At 39.6% G+C, this 24,652-nt stretch overlaps 1 protein-coding gene across 1 annotated transcript in view; it reads right to left on the minus strand.

The window, feature by feature from the left end:
- LOC142143522 (complement C3-like) overlaps positions 1–24,652 on the minus strand; it is a 183,812-nt gene that overhangs the window by 34,394 nt on the left and 124,766 nt on the right. Inside the window, exons 27-32 of the mRNA XM_075201418.1 lie at positions 19,564–19,647; positions 11,389–11,539; positions 7,837–8,003; positions 3,953–4,111; positions 3,464–3,523; positions 2,234–2,315 (exon numbers count right to left, since the gene is read on the minus strand). Of these exons, the coding sequence (XP_075057519.1) occupies positions 2,234–2,315; positions 3,464–3,523; positions 3,953–4,111; positions 7,837–8,003; positions 11,389–11,539; positions 19,564–19,647 (703 nt within the window). The remainder of the gene's footprint in view (positions 1–2,233; positions 2,316–3,463; positions 3,524–3,952; positions 4,112–7,836; positions 8,004–11,388; positions 11,540–19,563; positions 19,648–24,652) is intronic.

Raw genomic sequence — 24,652 nt, forward strand, 5'->3', positions numbered from 1 at the left:
ACCCAAAGTATAATTAAATCTGCAGATATGTTTTTTTCTGATGGTGTGAATATAAAAATTGTTTTAATATTATTACAACAAATCTTAATATAAAACTAAGAATTATTGTGATTCATAGCAATACCAATAGAATCAATGTATTAAAAGAATTACATAAATGTAATATTGACAGTTAAAGACAAATTAATTATCCAGCAAATAATGAGAGACTTCACTTCATGAGCTAGCATGCTTAAATTGTCTCTCAACAGTAGGGGCAATAGAAATGTTCCAGAGTAGGAGAGAAATCAACACTTGAATAATTGGAGATGTATTTAGAAGAATGTTGGAGAGTTGATCCAGCAAATATAGTTCTTACGAATTAGGAACAATATGTGCCCCACAGTGATGGAGAGATAGTGATCCAAAGCAAAGCTTTTTTAAAGTGAAAAGCTAAGTATCAACAACAGAACCAATGATCATTAATGCCTCCTTATAATTTGTTTATGTTTAATGTACATAAAATGTGTTTTTATAGTCTAATTTGCTTGCATACTCATTGTTTGTGCTAGCTAGTGGCATGTAGTTTTCAAAACAACGACTAAGCCATGACAGGCATCACTATCAGTCAGCACTTACATCTGACCTGTAGCTGGTGCAAATGATATGGGTGAAATGAAGCGTAATTAATAGAAACCCAGCACATGATTCAGCTGCATCTGTGTTGGGATACCCTATGCCCTTGCTGTACATTACCTATGTTAGCCCACCCATTCCCTGCTAATGTATGTACTAATGTACATAAAATGGTAACCCCATTCATAAATAATTAGATGTCCCAGAAGAGTAATTCATGATGTGTGAATGTTGGGTAATAGTATTAATTGGGCGCAAGACATATATAATGTGCCATTCCTGTCTTGCTGTTATGATCCAAGACAGATTTAAACTGACATTTAAATAAGGCTCAGGTGGCAATATCTTTTAAAATGTGTAATAATTTAGTTGTCGGTTAGCCTCTAACTGACAATCTCTAGAATCCTGGATTACTAATCCCTGACTTTTTTTCTGGGTTCTTTAAATTATAGTAATATCAAATATACAAATACCAATTCTTTCATAGTCAAATGTTCAGACTGAGTTATTTTTAATATGTTCATTATGTTTTGATCATAAAGATTTAAATTCTTCCAATGGAACCTAAACCTAAATGGAACCTAAAAAGAAATAGGAACTTTTATAATGTAATTGATAATATTTTGATTTGTTTTCAAACTGATTGTACTACTTTTTAACACTTTTATTTACATTATTTGCTATTTATTATTTATCTTTATTATAATTTGTATATTTATTATGCTATTTTTATGAAACCTATATTTTGATTATTATGAAATGCATAATTCATTTTATCAATATTTGTGATACATTAATCAAAAACACCATGCATTATAGATAATATATATTAAAACAAATTTGACATGTACCGGTTGCTATTCTTTGACTATAATGTCATTGAACACCAATAAAAATGATATAAGGATCTAAAGACTAAGAAATACATCATTATTTGTCTGGATCAGATCTACCACTTTATGTTTAGAAATGGTTGCTTTTTAGAACCATACCACTTATGCATTTTAAATATATTTTGTTCTTAGACTAATATTTATAGTTGGTCATTTTCACTTTATTGTTTATTGTTCAAAGATAACTAAATATTATATATTAGGCTTTTTTATGAGACTGTCGTTTATTGAATCAGATGTGATACTCCGCACATTTATACTGATGTTCTGTAAAGAGCAATATTTTTCATTCATTACATTTCTTTAATGTGCAATGATATATGACCCTGGGGATATCAGAGTATTGTGAAGCATCATGTCAGGCAAGGTGTTTCTGCTGGAATACATTTTATATGAATGTTTGTTGTTACTAAACAGATGTTTATATTTATATCAGCAATTTGGTTATAATTGTATTTGTAATTTATAATCCTGCTATGTTTGCTCCAATGAGAAACATTGATTTCACATGTGCTGTCAGTGCCTTATTGGTTAATAATCACTCATATCGATTATAACTACACTACATAGAGTGATGTGAAAAAAAACATAGCTGTGAAAGAGACACTAAACACAGTTCTGGTTAACCACAATGTATTGGGCCCAGAAAGAATTACTGTGTAAATGTGTTTGATCTTCAGTTCGTATTGATCAATGCAGCTGGAATACATATTTTCAAATCTTACCATCTATGTTTACTTCTGCTTTGAGTGTAAAGCCATTGCATTTATTTTCATCTGTCAGTAAGGCATGGTAAACTGTCATTACCTAAGAGGCAAATACAAAATGTATTATAATCACTAGTGTCACTTTCTATAAGAGTTTCATGGTTAATACAGGGGAAATGTTATATACACAGAGGTTGTATTTGGAGATATTGTTGTTCTTCCTTGTTATCTTTTAATACGTTTTAACATTAGGACACTATAATGAAACTTTTAATAAATCATGAATTTTGTTTGTCTTTTCATGCGGGGACATGCTTTATTCAAAAGTTATTCAAAAGTGCTTGGTAATGTTAAGCGGCTAATCCTCCATTGTACATAATGTATAGCATGCTGTTCTAGCCAGAAGAGGGCTGGCAAATTTCAGCCCAGGGGAGGGCAAAACTCGACTCAGCAGCCTATTTTAAAGGAAAAAAATGCAGGTGGCCCAGTGACTCAGCGCCCAAGGTAGCCTATCATGGGACCGGCCAGGGGCAGATGTCCCCCTGCCCCCCAGCCCAGCCTGCCCCTGGTTCTAGCTTTGTTGCAATGCAGACCTTGGATGATATTTAATATTTCCGAGAAAGCTGTATGATAGCTGCACAACACACAAAGAGTTAAGCCTCAGTGACTTTTACTGGTTATTTATACATAAATTAAAGGGAAAAACTTACTTTAAGAACCTCTTAGCCAAGAATACAAGATGTCTTATATAAAAAAGGTGCTAATAATATTCACATGTGTGTATATATGTTAAAGTTCCCATAATGAGACCGAATTTGACGTACTATTTTCTGTGCAGTTCATTTCAAGCTATTTTTCTGGAATTATAAATTTTTTGGCCAAAAAAACGAACCTAGCTGCTATGCTGATAGGAAGTCTGCTGTGTGGGGTGTCCTTTTGCATTAAATCATATTCAATTACATTAAAGTGAGTTTTACATAAACCTAGGTCTCTATAGATTTGGACGATTTTTCCTCAGTTAAGCTACTTTAGCATCTGTTACCTGGGACAAAAGGGACAACATTTTTCTTTGAGATACTATATTTTAGGTTTAGTGGTGCTTTACATCTAGTAAACATTTTCAGCTTAGTCTTGTCAATATTGGCAAGAGTACAGATGGGTAGATAGATAAAAGTTTTCAATTAAAAGTTTAGATATTGGAATTGTATACAAATTTGCCAGACTCAAGTACTTAAAATAGTAGCTTACCGTTAAGGTACCTTTACCAGTTCCTCTTACATTAACTGTGAGATTCTTGTTTGCTGAAACCTGAAAGAAAACCAGAAACGTCCTGATATAACATATCATTATCATAATTAGTATTGTTATGACAAATATTTCTCTGTCCTTTGTCTGACAATGATTTATGTTCTTACAAATTGATGTCATTTACAACTTGTTTTTAACTTTGTTTCCTTCAGCATTAATGAAATCTTTTTATGTTTCTAGTAAGATGAAGTAAAATTAGAGTGCTAAAGAGATGACATGTCTTTTTACGGACCACCATGCTAAAGGAAGGACAATGTACTGAATGTTTTGTCATTGCTAGGTACACAATTAAATACACAACATACAAAACTTTTCTACTACGTCAAAAAAAAAAAAAATACTCAATGTTAAAGAAAAGTCGGAAGTTCCTACTGTTCATGAAAAGAATACTTTATAAAGTACAAAAACATAAAAATAACCACTTCTGACCTTATCTGTCCTTTCCATATATACATTCTCATTTCTAATAGTGTATTCCATAGGTCTTCCCCTTCCTTCTACAAGAAGTTGGACAGCTAAGTTGACTTGATCATCAGTGGGGATATCCATTTTGTATTGTGTCAGGGCCTGCAGTGCAATTACAGTTGCCTAAAAGTTGATGGAAGAACATAGTATTAAATTGAAACCAGAAAAAAATTAAAATTGTACATTTTGTGCATTTATTTCAGTATTTATAGAATCTCACTTCAAAACCATGCATTATTCAGTTATGTGTGTGTGGGTTTTAAAGTGTATTATATATATAGTTTATATTTTTCTATTCAGCTGCTTAAAGGTTTAAACATTGAATGCACTACTCTTTTTCGATAGATACCCTGAAAGTTTCAACATGATTTCTGAAGTTATACTGCATGGTTACAGTAGTCATTCATATTCTGTATTTGTCTAACTTTTCATATTCTCTATAGTTAGCAAATGTGACTTTACTACAGAAGGAATTTCAGCCACCACAGGACAGTAGGTCTAAAAAGTCTGTCCATGTAATAGCTTTGGACTCAGTGGAGACAGCAAAGTGTCTCCTTACATAGAACTATATAGCACCATATAGTAGGTATCACAAAAGACACAGCTCTATAGTAATTTCTGGGAGAATAGCGTTTGCATTGCAGAATGGAAATTTCAGATTGTTTGGAATGTAAATGTTTGACATTTTTGGATGTTTGTTTTTTGTATGTAGACATTCTGGGTAAGCAGGTATCCCTAGGACATATTGGGCCTAATTCATTAAGGAAAGTAAGGCAAAAAAGGAGTACATTTTCTTCTGGACAAAACCATGTTACAATGCAAGGGGTGAAAAATAGTTTATTATTTTGCACATAAGAAAAATACACTGACATTTGAAGTTGATCTAGAACATGCCCTAGCCTAATTATAAATCTGTCCCCACATTTTAAATTTACTTCCCCTTCAATGCAACATGGTTTTGCCAAGGTGAAAAGTAACTCAATTTTTTTGCTTTACTTTCCTTAATGAATCAGGCCCATTGTGTGTTTGGTTCTCACATCCATAAATCGTGGACCTTGGATCACTTTCTTTTGGGGATTAATGAGAAAACGTATTCAGATGGTGGCAAAGCCTAAAAACAAAGTAGATTTGCTGGCAGCAATTAAAAGTTTTTGGTACAGCCATATAACTAAAGAAACTTGCAATATTTGATAAATCACTTATTTAAGGTTTTGATAATTGCAGTGAGCAAAATGATTTAGCTACAGGAATGTGACAACTGTATAACACATGCAGTATCAAAAGGCTTTTACTGTGCAGTATGAATTAATTACATTTACATTTAATACATTTCACTTGTTTTTACAAATCCTGTCAATTAATTGTTATGTTGGGAAACACCAACATTGTCGCCAGCGCAAAACAAGGGGGCAGATGCCTGTAATTACTCAAAGTGTGACAGCTGGAGAAACAAGTGCACCAAGAAAAAAAGAAGCTTACAGTGGGCTTGGTATAATAACAAATCTCCAAATAATGTTGAATGGAATCAGACATGCAGATTAAGAGCAAACAATTGTAAATAGATTAGGTAGAAAAATGTTTCAGAAGAAAAAGTGAGCAGAATCATTCTTTGAGGTCTGGGAAAGCTAGACACCATACCTTACTATGTACAAAGTCAGATCCAGAGGTGTCTTAGACATTCTTAATATAGGAAATGTATTTTATGTATTACGCTTAAATAAAAAATATATTAAAAAAGAAAGTAAACAAGTGACTTTATTTAGCTAATCGACAATGGACTTACAGCTCATTTTACAGACATAGAATTGCTCTTTAGATTTAAGGTTACATAATGAAAAAGCTATACAGTAAACTGAATATATGTAATATTACTAGAAATTTTCCCATTCATTTAAATGGGTTTTTGGTGCATGGCCATAGATCACAATAATTCTCTTAAATAGTGCAGTGGATGGGTGGACTAAGACAAAAAAAATTAGTGATATAGTATTATATTTCTACTACACTTTAGTACTTTCCTTGAACATCCAGGGTGAGGGATCACAAAAAAGGCTGCATTTAAATTAATGTGAGTGGCCAGGCCTGGTCTCTTGATGTCACACTGCTGTACTTATCTACTGTACACTATACAATCATAAAATACACAATAATACTGTAAATAGTTATTTTTAATCCATTGGGGGGTATACAAATGTCAGCGAGTTTTTTTTTTTGACCGCGTTAAGTCATTTTAACGCTGTTTTTTATCATTTTCGAGCAGGTTAACTTTACCTGCGATTCAATTTCATTTTTAATGCTCAAGTTTTTTTCATGAAACGGTCCTCTCGCGCTCCAGTTGAAGGTCTATTGAAAGTATAGGGTGTGCGAGAGGCAGCTGCAATAAAAGTTATTCAATTGTTTTTTAACGCGGCGCGTTAAACAGGAAAAAATGCTGTTTTATCTCGCACCTCTTTGGGGTGTGTTAAAAATAAAAACCTCTGAAAAGTATTTGAAATCATGTAATAATGTGGAAAAAAGTTAAACTTATGTTCATCACTAATGCCTAACTTGTGTAAGTTGATTTTCTTGTGAAAAAATAATGAAGTAAAATGAACAATAAATTTTTTTAAGAAAAATCACTAACTAATTATATTTATGTATGTTTTTGGTACAAATATGAATGTAGCAAGGTGTTTTAACATGGTATAGATGATTCTATGGTAAAAAATAGTTCAATTAAAAAATATGCTAAAGAAAGTACTGTAATGTAGATATTATCAATGTGTAATGCAATCTAATGTATGGAAATGTATGCAAAACCTTTTTTTTTGTGTTATACATGATTGTATTAAAACTCCCCTTCACTTCCCTAAAAACTCGCAAACACAATGTTTAACTCTCGGGGGCAGCGTTCCCTCTTTTTCAATTGAATTGCACGAGCTTTCCCGCTGGGATAATTTAAAATGGTTGCTATTGCCATCAAATGTTAGTTATGTTATGTTAGTAATATGGGGGATGGAAAATAGTGACCACAATCCCATTATACTGGGGCCATTGAAGTGTCAAAGTTGCCACAACAAGGTACCATTTTTAACTAATACTCCATAACCCACAACCTAGGGGAACCAGGAAGAGTCACAACGATTTTCAACAAGGAGTTGGTATCCTATTGCACTGTGTGATGAGTGCATGTTCATTAAGCACTTTTTTATTTTCACAGAGCAGTGAGAAATTGAATCTTACCAATTACTTTTGTGTTGTCCAACAAAAATACCCGAAGCAGACAGCAATGGTAATACAAGAAAATAGCATTATGGATTGGTGGATGTTACACTATAGTAATATTATGCAAAATGTTTACACATGAATGGCACAATGTGATAAAATTATAATGTACCAGATGTCAATTAGTTTGTATCATGCTATACTACATTTGCAGTGTATTTTATAAACCAATTGTGTTGGCTAATAATTTATGAGTGCCACATGTCCATCAGGCAACAATTTTTGAATTTGGATGACGTTTCATTTCTTTATTCTTTAATATTCTCAAAATACTTCAGAACTGTTTGTAGAGAAATCAGGGGGTAAATGTATTAAGCTCCGGGTTCTATAACACCCGCGAGTTCGGCGTCTTCGGCGTTTAAATTTAAAGCGGCGCTGCCTTGTAAAGGGAAACTTCCCTTTACAAGGCAGCACCGCTTTAAATTTAAATGCCGAAGACGCCGAACTCGCGGGTGTTGAAGAACCCAGAGCTTAATACATTTACCCCCAGATATCTCACCAAAATACTGCCTTGCTGCTTATAGAGATAATAAAAAAATAAATTAATCAAAATAAAATCACAACTTCTGTAGCACAAATGTCACCTGCGTAGACCTGTAGCCTCCTCCATATCCTCGTACTTTCACCAGCAATTCTGCAATTTTATGGGTTTCATTAAACTTCTTGAGCTTCAGTTTCTGAAGAAGGGCATAGCTAGTGGCCTCCACCGTAAACAAAGTCTTAAAATTCTCAACTGGCCAGTAGGTACGTGCTTCAAAAATAGGAAACACATCATATTATTACAATTCTTTATTTATATAGCACCAATATCATGTTATACATATTATATACAACATATTAATATTATGATTTATATATATTATTTATGTAACATATTATATACCACACTACCTATCTGCACTAATATTTATGTTTGAATGTCTGGTGAAAATTTTGTGACAGGATTATTTACTATGAGTAGCATAACTCCTCTGTGCTCATGCTGATTTACCCACTGAGGTGTCCGGAATGTCCAACACACTAAAATAGGCCCAATCAATTTGCACACTCAGGATAGTATATTGTAATTGTTTTCTCAGTTCTTTGTATGGGTGGTGCCCTGAAGTGTTTCAGATACAAGGAAAAGGTGTTTCTAGCCTTGGTTATTACCAATTTTAAATCCACTCACAGGATTCATTTCGATGTGCCAAGTTCTAGGGAATGTGTATAATAAACAGTGTTTTATGATATTTTTCTGTATAGCTATTGTCAACTACAAGGTTGTAATGCTGTCCACTTTGTCTGCTTTTTGACATTCTTGTGTTTCATCTAAACTGACCACACTGCAGCAATGTCATGAATTGTCTGTCAGGTGATGTCAGGACTCACCCAAGCTGTTGTACCTAGAGGATGATGAAATATAAATAATATTTATGGTCAGGTGGTGGTAGGAGATTGAGGCACAGACTAAATCAATTGCTCAGAGTTCGTAACCCCTTTATAAAAACTACCGTATTTCCCCATGTATAAGACGCACCTTTTTCCTCCAAATTTTGGGTCTAAAAACTGGGTGCGTCTTATACAGGGGTAGTAGCACTTACCCTGTCAGATGATTCCTCTGTCCGGTAAAGTCTTCTTTCTTCTGTCCGTCTGATCCTGATGCTGGAACGTCGCTTAAGGTCCTCTTCGCGATGACCGGATGTGGTCCATGAACCGCAGTTGGAACGCACTCTTCCGGTTTCTGCATTTGGTGTTTTTCCAATCAGGACCTTGTCAAGGTCCTGAAAGGACATCCGGTCATCGCGAAGAGGACCTTAAGCGACTTTCCAGCATCAGGATCAGAATGGACAGAAGAAAGAAGACTTTACTGGACAGAGGAAGCATCTGACAGGGTAAGGCAGAATTGATTATAGCGTTGTCTCTCCTCTGTATATGCTGCACAATTACTCTGTGAAAAAATGTTTATCCTCAATATTTTCACATGATTTATATAGGTGTGTCTTTTACAGTGGAGCTTCATATACATGGGGGAATACAGTATGTATAGTCTCAAATGAAAATATTATGCATTCATCTCTTGGTATTTACACCAAATAAAAATGAGGGAGAGAATTAGAGGTATTAGAGCATAATAGTAATGTAATTTAGTACTAGTGTTCGATTTGTGTAGTAATTTTGCTTCTACAAAGGAAGTAATCTTCTAAGCATGTCCACTGCACAGTTTGGAATACACAATTCACTTTGATTTATGCAAGTGTCCTAGATTTTTAACAAGACACATGGAACTTTGCAGAAGCTGAGTGGAGTTGTTTGGGTGAAGATAGGGAGTTTTTATGCAAAATATGCAAACTACTCTCTTTAACTTTCTTACTCTGCCTCTACTAGTGGACTGACTCCTCTACTTATTGGGATGGCCACTGCCTTGATCTTGTTTTCCCTAGACTATGCTCAGTTTCGGATTTCCTTACCACTCTTTTCCCCCCTTTCAGATCATCAACTTATAGGCTAAAAGCTCTCCCCTAGTACGTAAACCTTTCTGTGGTCAAACTCTACCAAGCCTCCTCATACCTGCAGAAATCTTAACTCTATTAATTTTCAACAGTTTTCCACCTCTCTCAAACACCTTTTCCCACCCATTTCTACATTCTCCTCCCCTGATAGGGCAGTACCACATTTTCACCAAAACCTAGAAACCACCTGTTAGGCTAATGGTATTTGTCATGAACTTGCAGAACCAGCAGTAGAGGTCTTCACCTATAGCAGCTGCCTTTCCTGTAAAGGTCTTAACTCTAATGTAGTGCAAGTATATACTTGCAACACCACAAGCGGAAAGGTAGGACAAGGGAATATAGATGGTAATGGGTAGTCAGACGGCAGGCTGCAGGTCAGGGGTCTGTAGCAGGCTACATAGTAAGAGACAAGCCAAAAAGTCAGGGCTGGCAGTGAGGAGGGTATCCAGAAAACAGGCTGAGGTCAGGGGTAATCAGCATACACGCAGGGTCAGAAACAAAGTCAAAAGGTCACCACAGGTATCAGGTATAAATTAGAGTATCCACAGGACAGGACAGCTGGTCAGCAATTGGTGCAGGCACACAGATGCTGTAACCGGCAGGGAGGCTAAGCCCTTCCTGTCTTAAATAGATTGATGGGCCAATTGTAAAAGGGGAGACATAGGGATCACAATCGGCCTCAGAAGGAAGAGGAATTTCAGGCCTTGGTTCAGCAACTTTTTGGGGCATCTTCCATAGCCACTGAGAGGGGCATGTCCACACCAGATTAATGGCTCCTCCTACTACACAAGCAGGCCAGGGTCCCAAGGCACGTCTGGGCCCCGGCATTTTGTACCTCCTCCTCTCCCCTCTCTGTGCCCCTGATGCTGATAAAAGATTTGCCCACAAAAGTACAATGAAGACTTGCTATTTTTGGATGCTATTACAAAGTTCCCACTATAAAATATTCAGCGTTTCAGTATGTACACTAGCATTAAACAGGCTATGATTGGGAGATGGCAGGAGATGTTAAAGTGCTGTAGAAAATGTTAAACAGTAAATGAAACAAATAAATAAATAAATGTAATTAACTAGTTGACCTTGAAGGGACATAAGCAACAGTAGTAGTAGCACATTCATCTTGGTCTGTCTTGTGCAGTCAAGGAGCTAGAAACTTTAACTTGTTTAGATGATATAATACACTCTCTGAGAGAGAGCGTCTCATAGTACATACAGGTGAAGAGTAATTTGTCTTTAGATTAGGGATTACTTGCAGTTCACAGTATAAGACTGGACATGACTACCATGTTATCCGTCATATCACTGTGGGTTTCAAACCTCTGCTGAAAATTAGGTTTTGTGCTGAGGACTTCAAAATGGATAACATTGGCAGGTAAAACAGTAATGGTCGCCGGTTATATGCAGAAGATTGCATAAACCCTCAATCTGAAAATTGCTCACACATTTGCATTGGGAAATACACTATGCCAGAAAGTGAATCCCATATATATAATTGGCTAATGTGCAGTTTTTTATCATGAAATTTTATACTGTAAAAATCATAAAATATCTTTAAAAAAGGTTCATAAGCACTTAAATGTTTGAAAATACATACAAAAAAATAATGTCTTAAAAGTTTTACTATTAATTTGTCAAAATTATACTAACATCTATGTGCAAACTTGTCAATATTCTGATCTTTGGTGCTTCCCACTAATGAAAGGGCATATGAAGTTATAACAGCACTGTATGTTTGTTGCAGATTTGGAAATTTAGTTTCAAGATATTCTTTGGCTTTCTTGACTGCTGTATCAATATCCTACAAGTAAAAGAAACAAGTTTCAGTCATAAAAATACTGAATATATTCCTGTGGTTCCTCCCAATAAGCAAACAAGAAGTGTGGCAGGCAGTGCTCCATGTCTCCCAATTCTGAAGCCACAAATGTCCATAGCCTCTGCAATAGCACAATAAAACTTTCTCTTTTTGCTTTTCAGAATTACTGTTACAAGGCAACCTGCTTCTGTTACCAACCTTCATTTTCCAATGTGGACCAATGCTGAAAAACGTTTAATAATATTACTTGAATTTTTTTCATTTACTTTGTTGCGAAACATTTTTCTTAAATCAATTACAAATACATGATTTAAATATAAAGACTAAAGAGTATAATAAACAATCTATAAAGCTAATGATAACAACGACAAAACATTATTGTTCTGTGTTGTAGCGATGGAGGAAGAAAAATCCAAAAAATCAAACAGGCAATGCTGTAGTACTAGTTAGACAGCTATGTCGCAAATGCAGTGTGCACATGAGTGTACAGTAATCCGGGCTAATAGTCACAGTGTCTACAGATGTTTCCCCCTTAGTACAAGCTGTTTTTTTTACAGTGCTATAGACCTGTGACATTTGTTGATGCCATCTGATTGGCTTCTTTACATTCCATGTGCTGAGACCTCATTGACCTCATTTTCCATTGGGCATTATTTATTCTGAACATTTTTGGCAAATCAGATCAATTCATGGATGAATTAGCCAACAATGAAGCTGTGAAATTGTTTGCCCACCTCTAACAGTAGGCATTATTTTAAGACTCAAAAGTTGTAGTCTTGTTAAATAAAAATGTATGTGCATCTGGTACATATTTGCCAATTTGTATCTGCTTTTCATAACATTATATTCAGTATTGTATTATATGATTTTTTACATACTTGTGCTATTGTGTCAATGTGTTTGTTAGGTTCTAATAATGACTTGATATTTTTGTCTAGCTTCTTCCAGGTCTAAAATTATATTAAATGGATTATCATATCCTTTCGCATGAAGCAGCTTCTATATATTGTGCACTTCATATTTAGTTACATGGCTACAGTTCCACTGTGTTCCTTTTCTAATGTGGTTACAGTTGAATGGAAAATTCAGTAGTTTTAACAATTCACAGATCAACGTCACCATTGAAAATGGAGACCAGTAACAGAAGCAGCATACATTGATAACAGAATTACTTAATTCCAAAAGGCATTAGCAAAGTTAGACTATTCCATTGTGATGTCACAGCCTCATTGGACGAAGATCCTTTGATCAATACAGTGAATTCTGCAGCACAAGTGTTCCACATACTCAATTCTGCTGCAGCATTAAGTAAGCCGGACAAATACTGCATTCCATTTATCACAGGAATTAATTGAAAACTAATATATATATATATATATATATATATATATATATATATATATATATATATATATATATATATATATATATATATATATATAGTGTGGCAAGAGCCCGCTACTGCAGAAGCACACGCGTACACTTGCACAGCAATTATGGAGACCCTCAACGCTTACTATACATAGTCCAGCTCTCTGTCCAGATCAGCCAGCTAGCACAGCGTTGATCTCCCTGAACAATGAAACAAGCAGGGTTTTATACCGGACACTCCTCCCACAGGCCTAGCTTGATGGACAGGTGACACACCCACCTTCTCTTTAAAAGGAAAAGCCCATCCTTGGGTCTGTTTAGACTATCAGACCCACCCTGTCTATTTGCTGAGAGGAAGCAGCTTTTAAATCATGTAAGTAAACCAATTTTAAACTACACATATGTTTTTACCTGGTTTAATCTCCACCTAGGTACATAACTGTGCCAATGTTTTACTCTACTTCCCTGCATATTGCCAGCTAAATGCCTCCTTTTGTTACATATCCCTCCCCCTAGCATCTCCAAGTAGGGGGACGCGGACTTCGCGAAGAGCGCATATTTTCGTGACAACGCATCTGCATTTTTGTGTAGAATCCCAGGCCTATGTTCTACTGAGAACTTGAAAGGTTGTAGTGCCAAGAACCAGCGGGTTACCTTGGCATTTACCTCCCGGTTGTTCTGCATCCATCTTAATGGTCTGTTATTAGGGTGAACTCTCTGCCTAGGAGATAATAGCGCAGAGCTTCTGTAGCCCATTTTATGGTGAGACATTCTTTTTTCACAGTGGCATATTTTTGTTCCCTTGGAAGCAACTTACGACTTAGGTACAGGACAGGATTTCTACTCCATTCTTCTCCTGTGACAAGACTGCACCTAAGCCAACACCAGAAGCATCAGTTTGGAGGAAGAACCTCCGGGTAAAATCTGGTGCTTATAGAACTAGAGAGGAACAAAGAGCTAACCGAAGATCAGACAAGGCGGTTTCTGCAGAGTCAGACCAGGTTAATCTATCTGGACAACTTTTTTTTAACATGTCCGTAAGTGGAGCAGCTCTAGTGGCAAAGTGGCTTACAAACCGCCTGTAGTAACCTACTAAGCCTAAAAAGATTCTTAACTGACTTTTTCTCTGGTCTTGTCCAATTTTTGACTGCCTCCACTTTGTCTAGCTGGAGTTTTACATGCCCTCGACCAACAATGTACCCCAAATATTTGGCTTCTCTCATGGCAATGGCACATTTCTCTGGGTTAGCTGTTAACCCTGCGGACCGTAATGAAGCTAGGACCGCCTCAACTTTGGCTAAATGTGATCCCCAGTCTGGGGTATAAATCACTATATCGTCCAAGTAAGCAGCTGCATAAGCTGTGTGAGGTCGTAGCAATTTATTCATAGCCCTTTGGAAGGTGGCAGGTGCCCCATGCAACCCAAAGGGTAGGACTTTATATTGATAGAGACCATCAGGGGTGGAAAATGCAGTCGTTGGCTTGGCCGTGGAAGTCAGGGGAACTTGCCAATAACCCTTTGTTAGATCAAGGGTTGTTAAATAATTGCTACAAGCAAGATTTTCCACTAGTTCATCCACACGTGGCATCGGATAGGCATCAAACTGCGACATACTGTTTAGGCGCCTAAAGTCATTGCAGAACCTAATTGTCCCATTGGGTTTCGGGACAAGCACAATGGGACTATTCCATTCACTAGTGGACTCTTCAATTACATCTAACTGGAGCATCTTCTCGACCTCCTTTCTCACGTCTACCCGTCTGGCTTCTGGAATACGATATGGCTTCTGCTTGACAATGACTCCTGGCGCAGTGACAATGTCGTGTTCGATTAAGGTAGCGCGCCCAGGAATGGAAGAGAAGACATCCCTGTTCCGGCGAATCATTTCTTCAGTCTGTTGTCTCTGCTGAATGGATAAGGCTGGCTCTATGGGCACTTCAGACTTTTCAATGGCAGTACTCACTACCTGAGGAGAGGTTTCCTCATCATGCCAGGATCTAAGGAGGTTCACATGATATATTTGCTCCTCAATTCTCCTACCTAACTGGTGGACTCTGTAATTGACAGGACCGACAGCCTCTAGAACTTCATATGGACCCTGCCAATGGGCGAAAAGTTTGCTTTCCTGGGTAGGAACCAGGACTAGGACCTTGTCCCCAGGCTTGAAAGATCTAACAACAGCACTTTTGTCATAACTTTTCTTCTGTCGTTCCTGAGCCTCTTTTACATGTTGCTGCACAATGGGCCCTATCTTTCCTAGCCTCTCATACATTTGGGACACAAATTGTACCAGATTTGGCTCCCTGGGACCTTGCTGCTCCCACCCTTCTTTTAACATATCCAAGATACCCCTGGGCTGTCTCCCAAACAATAACTCAAAGGGACTAAACCCTGTTGAAGCTTGAGGTACCTCACGGATGGCAAACATCAAATAGGGAATAAGAGTGTCCCAATCTTTTTTCTCTTGAGCCACTGCTTTCCTGAGCATGTGCTTTAATGTGCGGTTAAAGCGTTCCACCAAGCCATCTATTTGTGGATGGTATACAGAGGTGTGAAGCGCCGTAACCCCTAGCATCTGGCACATGTCCTTCATCAGTTTGGACATGAATGGAGTACCCTGGTCTGTGAGAATTTCTTTGGGTATTCCCAAGCGTGTAAACATCAATACAAGTTCTTTAGCTATGGTACTGGACTTTATGTTTCGTAGGGGAATTGCCTCTGGATACCTGGTTGCATAGTCAGGGCCGGATTAAGGGAATGGAGGCCCCTGGGCTAAGGGGCCCTCCATTCCCCGCGAGGCCCCCAATGTGAGCCGTCCGCCGCCCCCCACCCCCCGCGAGGACCCCCCCAAGCACTTACCTGTCAGTGCAGTCCTCCGTCCCGGCGCGCTGTAAGCTCCTTACTGAGGAGATCTCGCGAGAGTTCACTCTCGCGAGATATCCTCAGTAAGCAGACTACAGCGCGCCGGGACGGAGGACTGCACTGACAGTACTCAGCAGCATCGATCGGGCCGGGGGCGCCCCCGCCCCCGACTGATCAATAATGCTGCTGAGGAGTTTGAAGGGCCCCCTGGATGCCCGAGGCCCCTGGGCTATAGCCCAGTTAGACCTCGGGTTAATCCGGCCCTGTGCATAGTCAAGCACCACTAGTATATATTGGTGCCCACGTGCGGATTTTTCCAGTGGCCCCACAAGGTCCATAGCTGTCCGTTCAAAGAGAACTTGTACTATTGATATTGGAATGAGAGGTGCCCTGTACATGGGTTTGGGACAGGTTCTCTGACAAATAAGACAGGACCGGCAATACTTTTCCACTGCCATGTGTACATCGGGCCAGTAAAACATAAGCAGAACTCGTTCCCGTGTTTTATCCTCCCCAAGGTTCCCCCACAGACATGTGTATGTGCTGCTTTTAACACTAGGGTTACATGGACCTGAGGAACCATTAATTGTTCTACTTTTTCCCCCTGTACATTAGCATTTCTATACAGGAAATTATTTTTAACAATAAAATATGGTATACATTCTGCAGGCTGGGCGGCTTTCGCTTCCCCATTTACCTCAGTCACACTTTTAAAGGCATGTTCCAAAGTGGCATCATTAAGTTGGTCTCGAGCAAAGTCCTGTGCAACGGAAACAAAATTGGCATTGCGAACCAGTCCGTATCCTCACTGACAGACGGGGTGGGCTCATCTGCGACATCACCGACCAATGCTAGTTTGGACTGTCCATGTTTCCCCACAGTTGGATGCTTTTGTGGAACTCCTGCTGTGACTCCCAGGATGGCATTCCGGTTTGGCGGTTCCCAAAGATCGATGTCCAGATGTTGTGGATTCTTAGGCGGTTCCTTTAAGAACGGGCTTCCGACCGTTGCCGGCATGTCCAGCCGGATCCACTCACCGAGGACATCATTAAACAGTGGGAAGTCTCGCCCCAAAATGAGTGGATATGGGAGTTTAGGTGCTATGGCAGCTACCACCATAACAGTTTTGTCTTTGAGTGTGACTGGTAGTATTGTTCTCTCATACTCCTCTGTTGTGCCATGTACGCAAAGAACTTTCACTTTGGGAAACCGAGAAGTTATGGTTTCGGGTAAAGCAGAGCTGGAAACCAATGAGAGTTCACTCCCCGAGTCAACCAAGGCCAGAACAAGGTTTTGGTTTATTAGCACAGTCACCCGGAACAAACAAGGACTTCCTGATGGGGGACTCATGGTAAAACAGCTTGGAAATGCAGGTCCAATATGTGCTACAGAACAGTCCATGGGTTCCTGTAGTTTAGGACACTCTGCCTTAAAGTGGCCTGGCTCACCACATTCAAAACACTTCAGATTAGACAGGTTTGCACCTGGCCCTCTGTCCGTAGCAGTTTTGCCATTGGGCCCTGTGGCAAGGATTGTCAAACCTGTCTTTTGGCGTGGCAGCGGCTTTGGCACAAATGCGGGTTCTTTAGTCATTTGCTGTAGCGCACAAAACCTTTCTACCACAGTGGCAAGCTCTTCCTAAGTTTGTGGGTCTGATTGCAGAACCCACCTTTGCAAATCGCGGTTCAACCCCCGGATGCAGTGATCTATCGCCAGAACTTCAATAAACCGAGAAGGCGAATTCTCTCCTCAGGCTGCAGCCATTTCTTTAAAATTTTAGAAGGCTCAGCCACTTGCGCTCTGACCGGTTTTTCTTTATCATAGCGCCATTGGTGATAGCGGTGGGCTCGGCCTGGCCCGGAAACTCCAATGCGAGCCAATATCTCAGACTTTAGACACAGATAATCAGAGGCCCGTTCCTCATCTAGATCCATAGAAGCTCGCTGAGCTTCACCAGTCAGATATGGCGCCAGTCTCTCAGCCCAATCTTTAGGAGGCCATTTTGCCCTTTTTGCAAGTCTCTCGAAAGAAACCAGATATGCTTCTACGTCATCAGCTGGTGACATTTTCTGGAGAACAGGACCAGGTGGTTCATTTCTGTCATGCCTCACCTGGCTTAACTCTTCTCTTAAAAGCCTTGTGTTTTCCACCTGTGCCTCGGCGACTTGTAGCATCTGAGCTTGCTGCTGTTGCTGCGCAGCGGCCACATTCATGAGGGTTCTCAGTAATTTCTCCATGTTGACGTCTGCGCGGGTTGTGTAGCGGAAACTTGCTTCCAGGAGCATCCCACTCCTGACACCACTTGTGGCAAGAGCCCGCTACTGCAGAAGCACACGCGTACACTTGCACAGCAATTATGGAGACCCTCAACGCTTACTATACATAGTCCAGCTCTCTATCCAGATCAGCCAGCTAGCCCAGAGTTGATCTCCCTGAACAATGAAACAAGCAGGGTTTTATACCTGACACTCCTCCCACAGGCCTAGCTTGATGGACAGGTGACACACCCACCTTCTCTTTAAAATGAAACGCCCATCCCTGGCTCTGTTTAGACTATCAGACCCACCCTGTCTGTTTGCTGAGAGGAAGCAGCTTTTAAATCATGTAAGTAAACCAATTTTAAACTACACATATGTTTTTACCTGGTTTAATCTCCACCTAGGTACATAACTGTGCCAATGTTTTACTCTACTTCCCTGCTTTCTCTGCATATTGCCAGCTAAATGCCTCCTTTTGTTACAATAGATAGATACTGTTTTAGGCAGGTGTGGAGAGAATGCTTTAAAAAATAGAAGTGTTAATAGTTTAGTTTTTAACAATTAACAAAATGCAAAGTGAATGAACAGAAGAGAAATCTAAATCAAATCAATATTTGGTGTGACCACCCTTTGCCTTCAAAACAGCATCAATTTTTCTAGGTACACTTGCACACAGTTTTTGAAGGAACAGGGCAGAGAGGTTGTTCCAAATATCTTGGAGAAATAACCACAGATCTTCTGTGGATGTAGGCTGGTTTTGGAGCCAATCAGACGCCTCCCTGGTGGTATTGCATGACAGATAAGTACCTGCTTGTATTTTCTCAGCATTGGGGACACCATTAATCCTGACCAAATTCCAAACTCCATTTGCTGAAATGCAGCCCCAAACTTGGAAGGAACCAACACCATGATTCACTGTTGCTGCAGACAGTCATTATTGTACCACTCTCCAGCCCTTCAGCTCAGAACTGGAAAAAAAAACAGTGGGACCCAGGTATACCCATCTACTGTTCAGAGAAGTCTGGCCAGAAATGGTCGTCATGGAAGAATAGCAGCCAAAAAGTTAACCTTCAACATGGAATCAAGGCCAAGAGACTCAACTATGCATGAAAACATAGGAACTAGGGTGCAGAAAAATGGCAGCAGGTACTCTGGACTGTGGAGTCAAAATGTGAAATATTTGGCTGTAACAGAAGGCAGTTTGTTCGCTGAAGGGCTGAAGAACGGTGCAATAATGAATGTCTGCAGGCAACAGTAAAGCATGGTGGAGGTTCCTTGTAAGTTTGGGGCTGCATTTCAGCAAATGGATTTGGGGATTTGGTCAGGATTAATGGTGTCCTCAATGCTGAGCACACAGAGCTCACAATTTAGAAAGTTTACGAGAACAGGACATAATTGAGCAGTATGATATTTGGTAGGTTGGTAGATTCCACTTTGCATTTCAGCAAACAAAACTGCCATATTTCATTTCCATAAAACTGACTCTGGAAGTCAAATTTCTTTGTTTTAGTACTTACTTTATCTTTGCATTTGTTTTTGACTTCAGCTAGTGCAATAAGAACAAATGCAGTAAGGGAGGATTCATATTCTCTATATCCACCCTAAAGAGGCGAGAACACAATATGGTTTAGAGATAATGATTGTTAATATGTGATGTACAAATATCCTTACATTATATGATGGCATAATGTATCGCTACTGAGAAATACTATTTAAGGATATTAGAAGTCACACAGGAGTTCCTTGCTGATCCTTTTTATTGTACTCAGGTGGCACACTGCCCCTTAAAAATACAGGTTTAATTAAAAAACAAAACATTTTAACAGAGATACAGACAAGACTGTAACAGACTTCAAGACACAAAAACGGTCACTGGTATGGATTCTTCATTCTCTGTTCCAGCCTAATGCCAATGTAAGTAATGTGATTATCAAAGTTAACACTAACTACTGTTCCCCATACTCCAGCTCCAATCAGGAATTAAACAAACTTGGAGATGTGGCCTATTTAGGAAATAGAAGGGATCATGTGGTACAACTTGGAATAGCAGCTAATGAAACTTTGTTACAATACCTGTCAATATGACCCATTTCTCTTTGGGCACAGTGCTTTACTCCTAGTTTATCCACTTTATCCCCTATTGAATTATTCTGAGCTGAATTAGGTGTGGCTCATGCCTCAATGCATATACCCATCTCACTTTCAGGCTGTGGGTCCTTTCAAGATCCACCCAGGGTCGACCTGGGAAACCCTTCCTTACTCCCTAAAAAACACTTGCAAGAACACACACTTACATAAAAAGGGTATAAGCCACTCGGCTTATTTATTAGGATAATGGCTTGTAACCTGTGACCAGACACCTTATAAATAGTGGCTGGTGTGAGTAAATGGTTTGTTTTACAAACAAAAAAAATGGGAAAAATTAAAAAAACTGTTTGAACATGGTAATGTACACAGCGTATGAAAGGAAATGAAACTGTTCAACTATATCACATTACTTCAGGCTTCTCTATTGGGAGTAGTACGACGTAGTAATGAAGCAGGATTGCACTCTGTAATTTCCTACATATTTTCACCCTAAATCAACAAAATAACACAAATGTACAATGTTCTAGACTAAAGTGTGCACCACTCTTGAAGAGCGCAGTACAGTAATAGCAATGTAACTACCTGTATCAGGCTAAGGTGAATAGTATAGTCTCAAGAAAGCCTATGTAAGCAGAATACCTTGCAAGGTATAGAAAGCAATGATAATAGGGGTTATAGTTTCTGAGTAGTGTTAGCGTTAATGTGAGACAAGTTCGTTATGAGTGGTGGTATGCTCAGTGTGTGGGGTAACTGGAAAATCAACACACATAGCAAACAGGTACTGTTCCTCAAAATATGTAACTAGGTGTAGTTCCTTAAGCAATGGTCACTACTAAATATATGGTAAGGCTAGGTGAGGCCGGAGTAGTCCCAACAGTGTAGGACAATGCAAGGCAGTACCTGTGCCTCAAGCAGAACGTCACATGGGTAAATCACTCTGGGTGTGGTGCAGTGTAGTGTTAGGCAGATGACTCACAAATGCAGAGAACACTAGCCTACTCTGGAAACTAGTAAGGTGCTCTGAACTCGAATCAAAGACCTGGAATGTCCTCCAGTTATTCTCCTCATAATAAGGCATGAATGAAGCAACACAAACAGCAGACAATTGGAATGCTTCTGGACTCTAAGGACTGGTTGGGTGTCTGGATTCTCATTTCTCTCTGTGTATTGCTTTCTGCTTTTCTGGGCAGGTATCTTGCTATCTCTTTCTTACTGGACAGGACCTGGGCTCCCACAGATTTTTTGTCAGCTTGTACAGGACCCTTAGCAGGCTAAGCTCTTAATATAGCAGACTCCTCTTTGGAATTGTTATTCCCTTCTGATAGTCTTGCAGCTAGCTCTAATTGGCTTGCAGCCCTGCCTGACAGACTGACAGCCTTCTTCGCCAAACTTGCAGCCTTGCCTGTATGTGAGAAAGCTCTGTCTGTTATTATGTCAGTCTGCTCTGTGAGACTGGTGACTTTTCGGTTGTAATGTTCTTCTCATCTCCCACTTTCTGTATTAGTAGCAAATTCTCTCTAATCTCCTGACTGGTTGAAAGACACTCACATTCACAGTTCTTACACTGACTGTGCTCTCTGTCATTCCCAGTAGCTTAAGTATTCAAGTGCTGTACATGCTCTTTGTTTCTCTGACTAGCTCCAGGACTCCTAAATATACAGCATGCTTTATTGTTGTCTGCTTTTCATAAACTGTGTCAGCTGTGAAGACATCTGAGGCTCAAAGGCCTAGAGTGACTTACATAACTAAGAAAGCAAAATATGAGTAGTTTGCTAGCAGTTATCGTTCACAGACATTTGGTAGTTGTTCTAAGGCAAATAAAACAGAAGGAGGGTTAATGCTATGTATATCTTGATGTCACATTACTTCAAAAGGGGCAGTGACCTGCAGTCAATCAGCGATAGCATCAGATATATTAGTCGCTGACTACAAAAGCTTTCCTGTCAAAGCTGCAGTCCTTTAACGGACAAACAGCCCACCACCAAGTGACCCAACTAACCCCCACCCCCCTCAGCTTCCAATATAGCTGCTCTATTAATAGCTATATCACACTCCGGGAGAGCCTGGGAATAACATCAGACCAGCACAGTCTTACCACTGGCCATTTGGAATGTATGGCAAGCAGATCCTCCCTAATGGAGATTAACAAATCCAAAGATTTGCCCTTACTTAAGTCATTACCCCCCCAGGTGTATGACCAGATAAGGGAGGCCCAACACAAACCCTCCTACCCAACCTTCTCACTTCCACCGGCTGGGAGAAGGTGGACCAATCATTGGCCAAACTGTCTTTGGATGCCCAGTACAGGTAAAAGTGACCTACCATCCATATCCAGATCTTCCTGCCAAGCATGCCTAAAACAAAAAAAGTTACATCAAATCCCAGTCAAAACCGTATCAACCACCGCACCTGGGTGGGAAAGCAACCCATGGGAAGGGTAAAGAGAGCGGTAACCCATTTGAAGGAAAAACCTATAAAACCCCAGAGGCAAGTAGCTAATCAGCACTGGACCCGGGGAGAAAATAGGAAAAATCCCTTCTTGCCCTCGCTAAAAGCAACAAGCAGCAAAGCCCTGGGTTACTGAAGGAGGAGAGAAGGAAGAATGACCGTGATGCAACCATTTCCTCTTCGCACTAATGTATGTCTTATAGTCATCCGACTTCCACCTGGACTTAATCACAGCGATGGAAGGGTTCTCTTTGGCTGTAGCAGTAGCTACACCAATGCAAAATGAATGGGTGCCGTAGAGGGCCGGGTCTAGATCCACAAACTTCAAGGAATGCTGGAATAGCGCATGGAAATTAAATTTAGTTAGGGGGAACCAACCAGAGTTCACCCCCATGGGGACTAACCACAGGAAATTGTGTACACAAAGTCAGTAGACCTGATATATGTCTAGGAGGCATCGAACTTCCATCAACCTAAGTGCTTTAACACTGCAATGGAAAACCCATCTGTAACCGCAGCAGTAGCTGCCCCAATCCTAAACTACTGGGCATTAGTGTGTTTCAGGTCCAAGCAGATAAATTGCATGGACCTCCTAAATTTATATCCATTGACATTTCATTAGGGGTGAAGCATCCTGGTGTATCAACGCCATCCCTCTGCGGTCTGTCAACTACGTGCCGTAAATAAATAAATATTGTCACATGTATTCCTGTATTCATTGAGACTAGTTAATGGGAATCATCAACATTGGAGGTTAGCAGCCACTGTGGTCCAATCTTGCAAGTATATCTCCAACAATCCTGACAGTGTTTTTTATTTTGCAGGCTTAGCAAACTTACAGACACTCGTAGGGGGCTCATCTGGGTATGGCTGTTGGCCCAACTGTGGTCAAACCTACTTCCTCCTCTGCCTCTCTGTCATGCATCTTTTTCTCTGCCTGAGACCCTGGCACCAAAGCCCAGAATTTCATTCAGCTCTGATGTTATTTCCTGGCTTATCACATTTCAGGTGAATTTTTGTTTGTAGCATCTGAGGCTTTGTTACACTGCTCCCTACTGCTGGTAACTCCTCCCTCTTGTCAGTAACCTCCATGGACAAACCCCTCCCCATCATGTAAGTGCTGGGTTCCTGGGCTTACATAAGTTATTGATCTTAAAGTGCATCCTTTAACCATCAATATTTTAATTCAGACCAAGTAAAGTCAGCTGAGATAGGAGTAAAACGGTGCAGTAAGTTAATGCATCCCAAGAGAAATGAGTCAAGTTGGAAGGTACTGTATGCACTACTGGGACCTGATAGTATGATTAAGGGTATTTTTCCACGTTCAGGTAAATTACATTTTGGAAGGAATCTAGAAAGACTATCCAATGTTTTAGATAATGCTGCAGAATTACTAGTACCATGGCCGTCTGTCCGACTGGGCACGATGGGCAGGTGCCCGGGGGCCCAGGGGGAAAGGGGGCCCAAGGCAGGACTGCTGTAAAAAAAAATCCTGTAAAAATAAAACAAAACAAGAAAAACAAACAAACAAAAAAAACTTACCTTTTGCGGTCACCTGACCGTTCAGATCAGGTGGTCAGGTGGCGATCTGGCTCCCTCCCTGGTCCCCTCTTCCGTGCTGTGCTCGGAGTGAATGTCGAGCGTAATGTCACGCCTGACATTCACTGCAAGCACAGCACGGAGGAGCGCAGAACAGAGAGACTCAGCGAGGGAAAAAAGAAGAGAAGGGGATCAGACTTAAGTTAAGTTAAGGGGGCCCCATATATATATATATATATATATATATATATATATATATATATATATGTAAAACAAAAGTGATTATATATTAATATATATATATATATATATATATATATATATATATATATATATATATATATATATATATATATATATATATATATATATATCGATCGGAGCGCGGGACAGCACACTGTCACTGCCGAGCGGACCTGCACATAGTGTGCAGCCGCCGGCAGTCTTAGATGTCGGAGAGGGGGCGGGGGTGTACTTATATTCAGATTCAAATGGAATCCTATCTTGAGATCCACTTGTATTTGAAGATAG

Source organism: Mixophyes fleayi, chromosome 1 (assembly GCF_038048845.1).
Source record: "Mixophyes fleayi isolate aMixFle1 chromosome 1, aMixFle1.hap1, whole genome shotgun sequence".
Lineage (NCBI taxonomy): Eukaryota > Metazoa > Chordata > Amphibia > Anura > Limnodynastidae > Mixophyes > Mixophyes fleayi.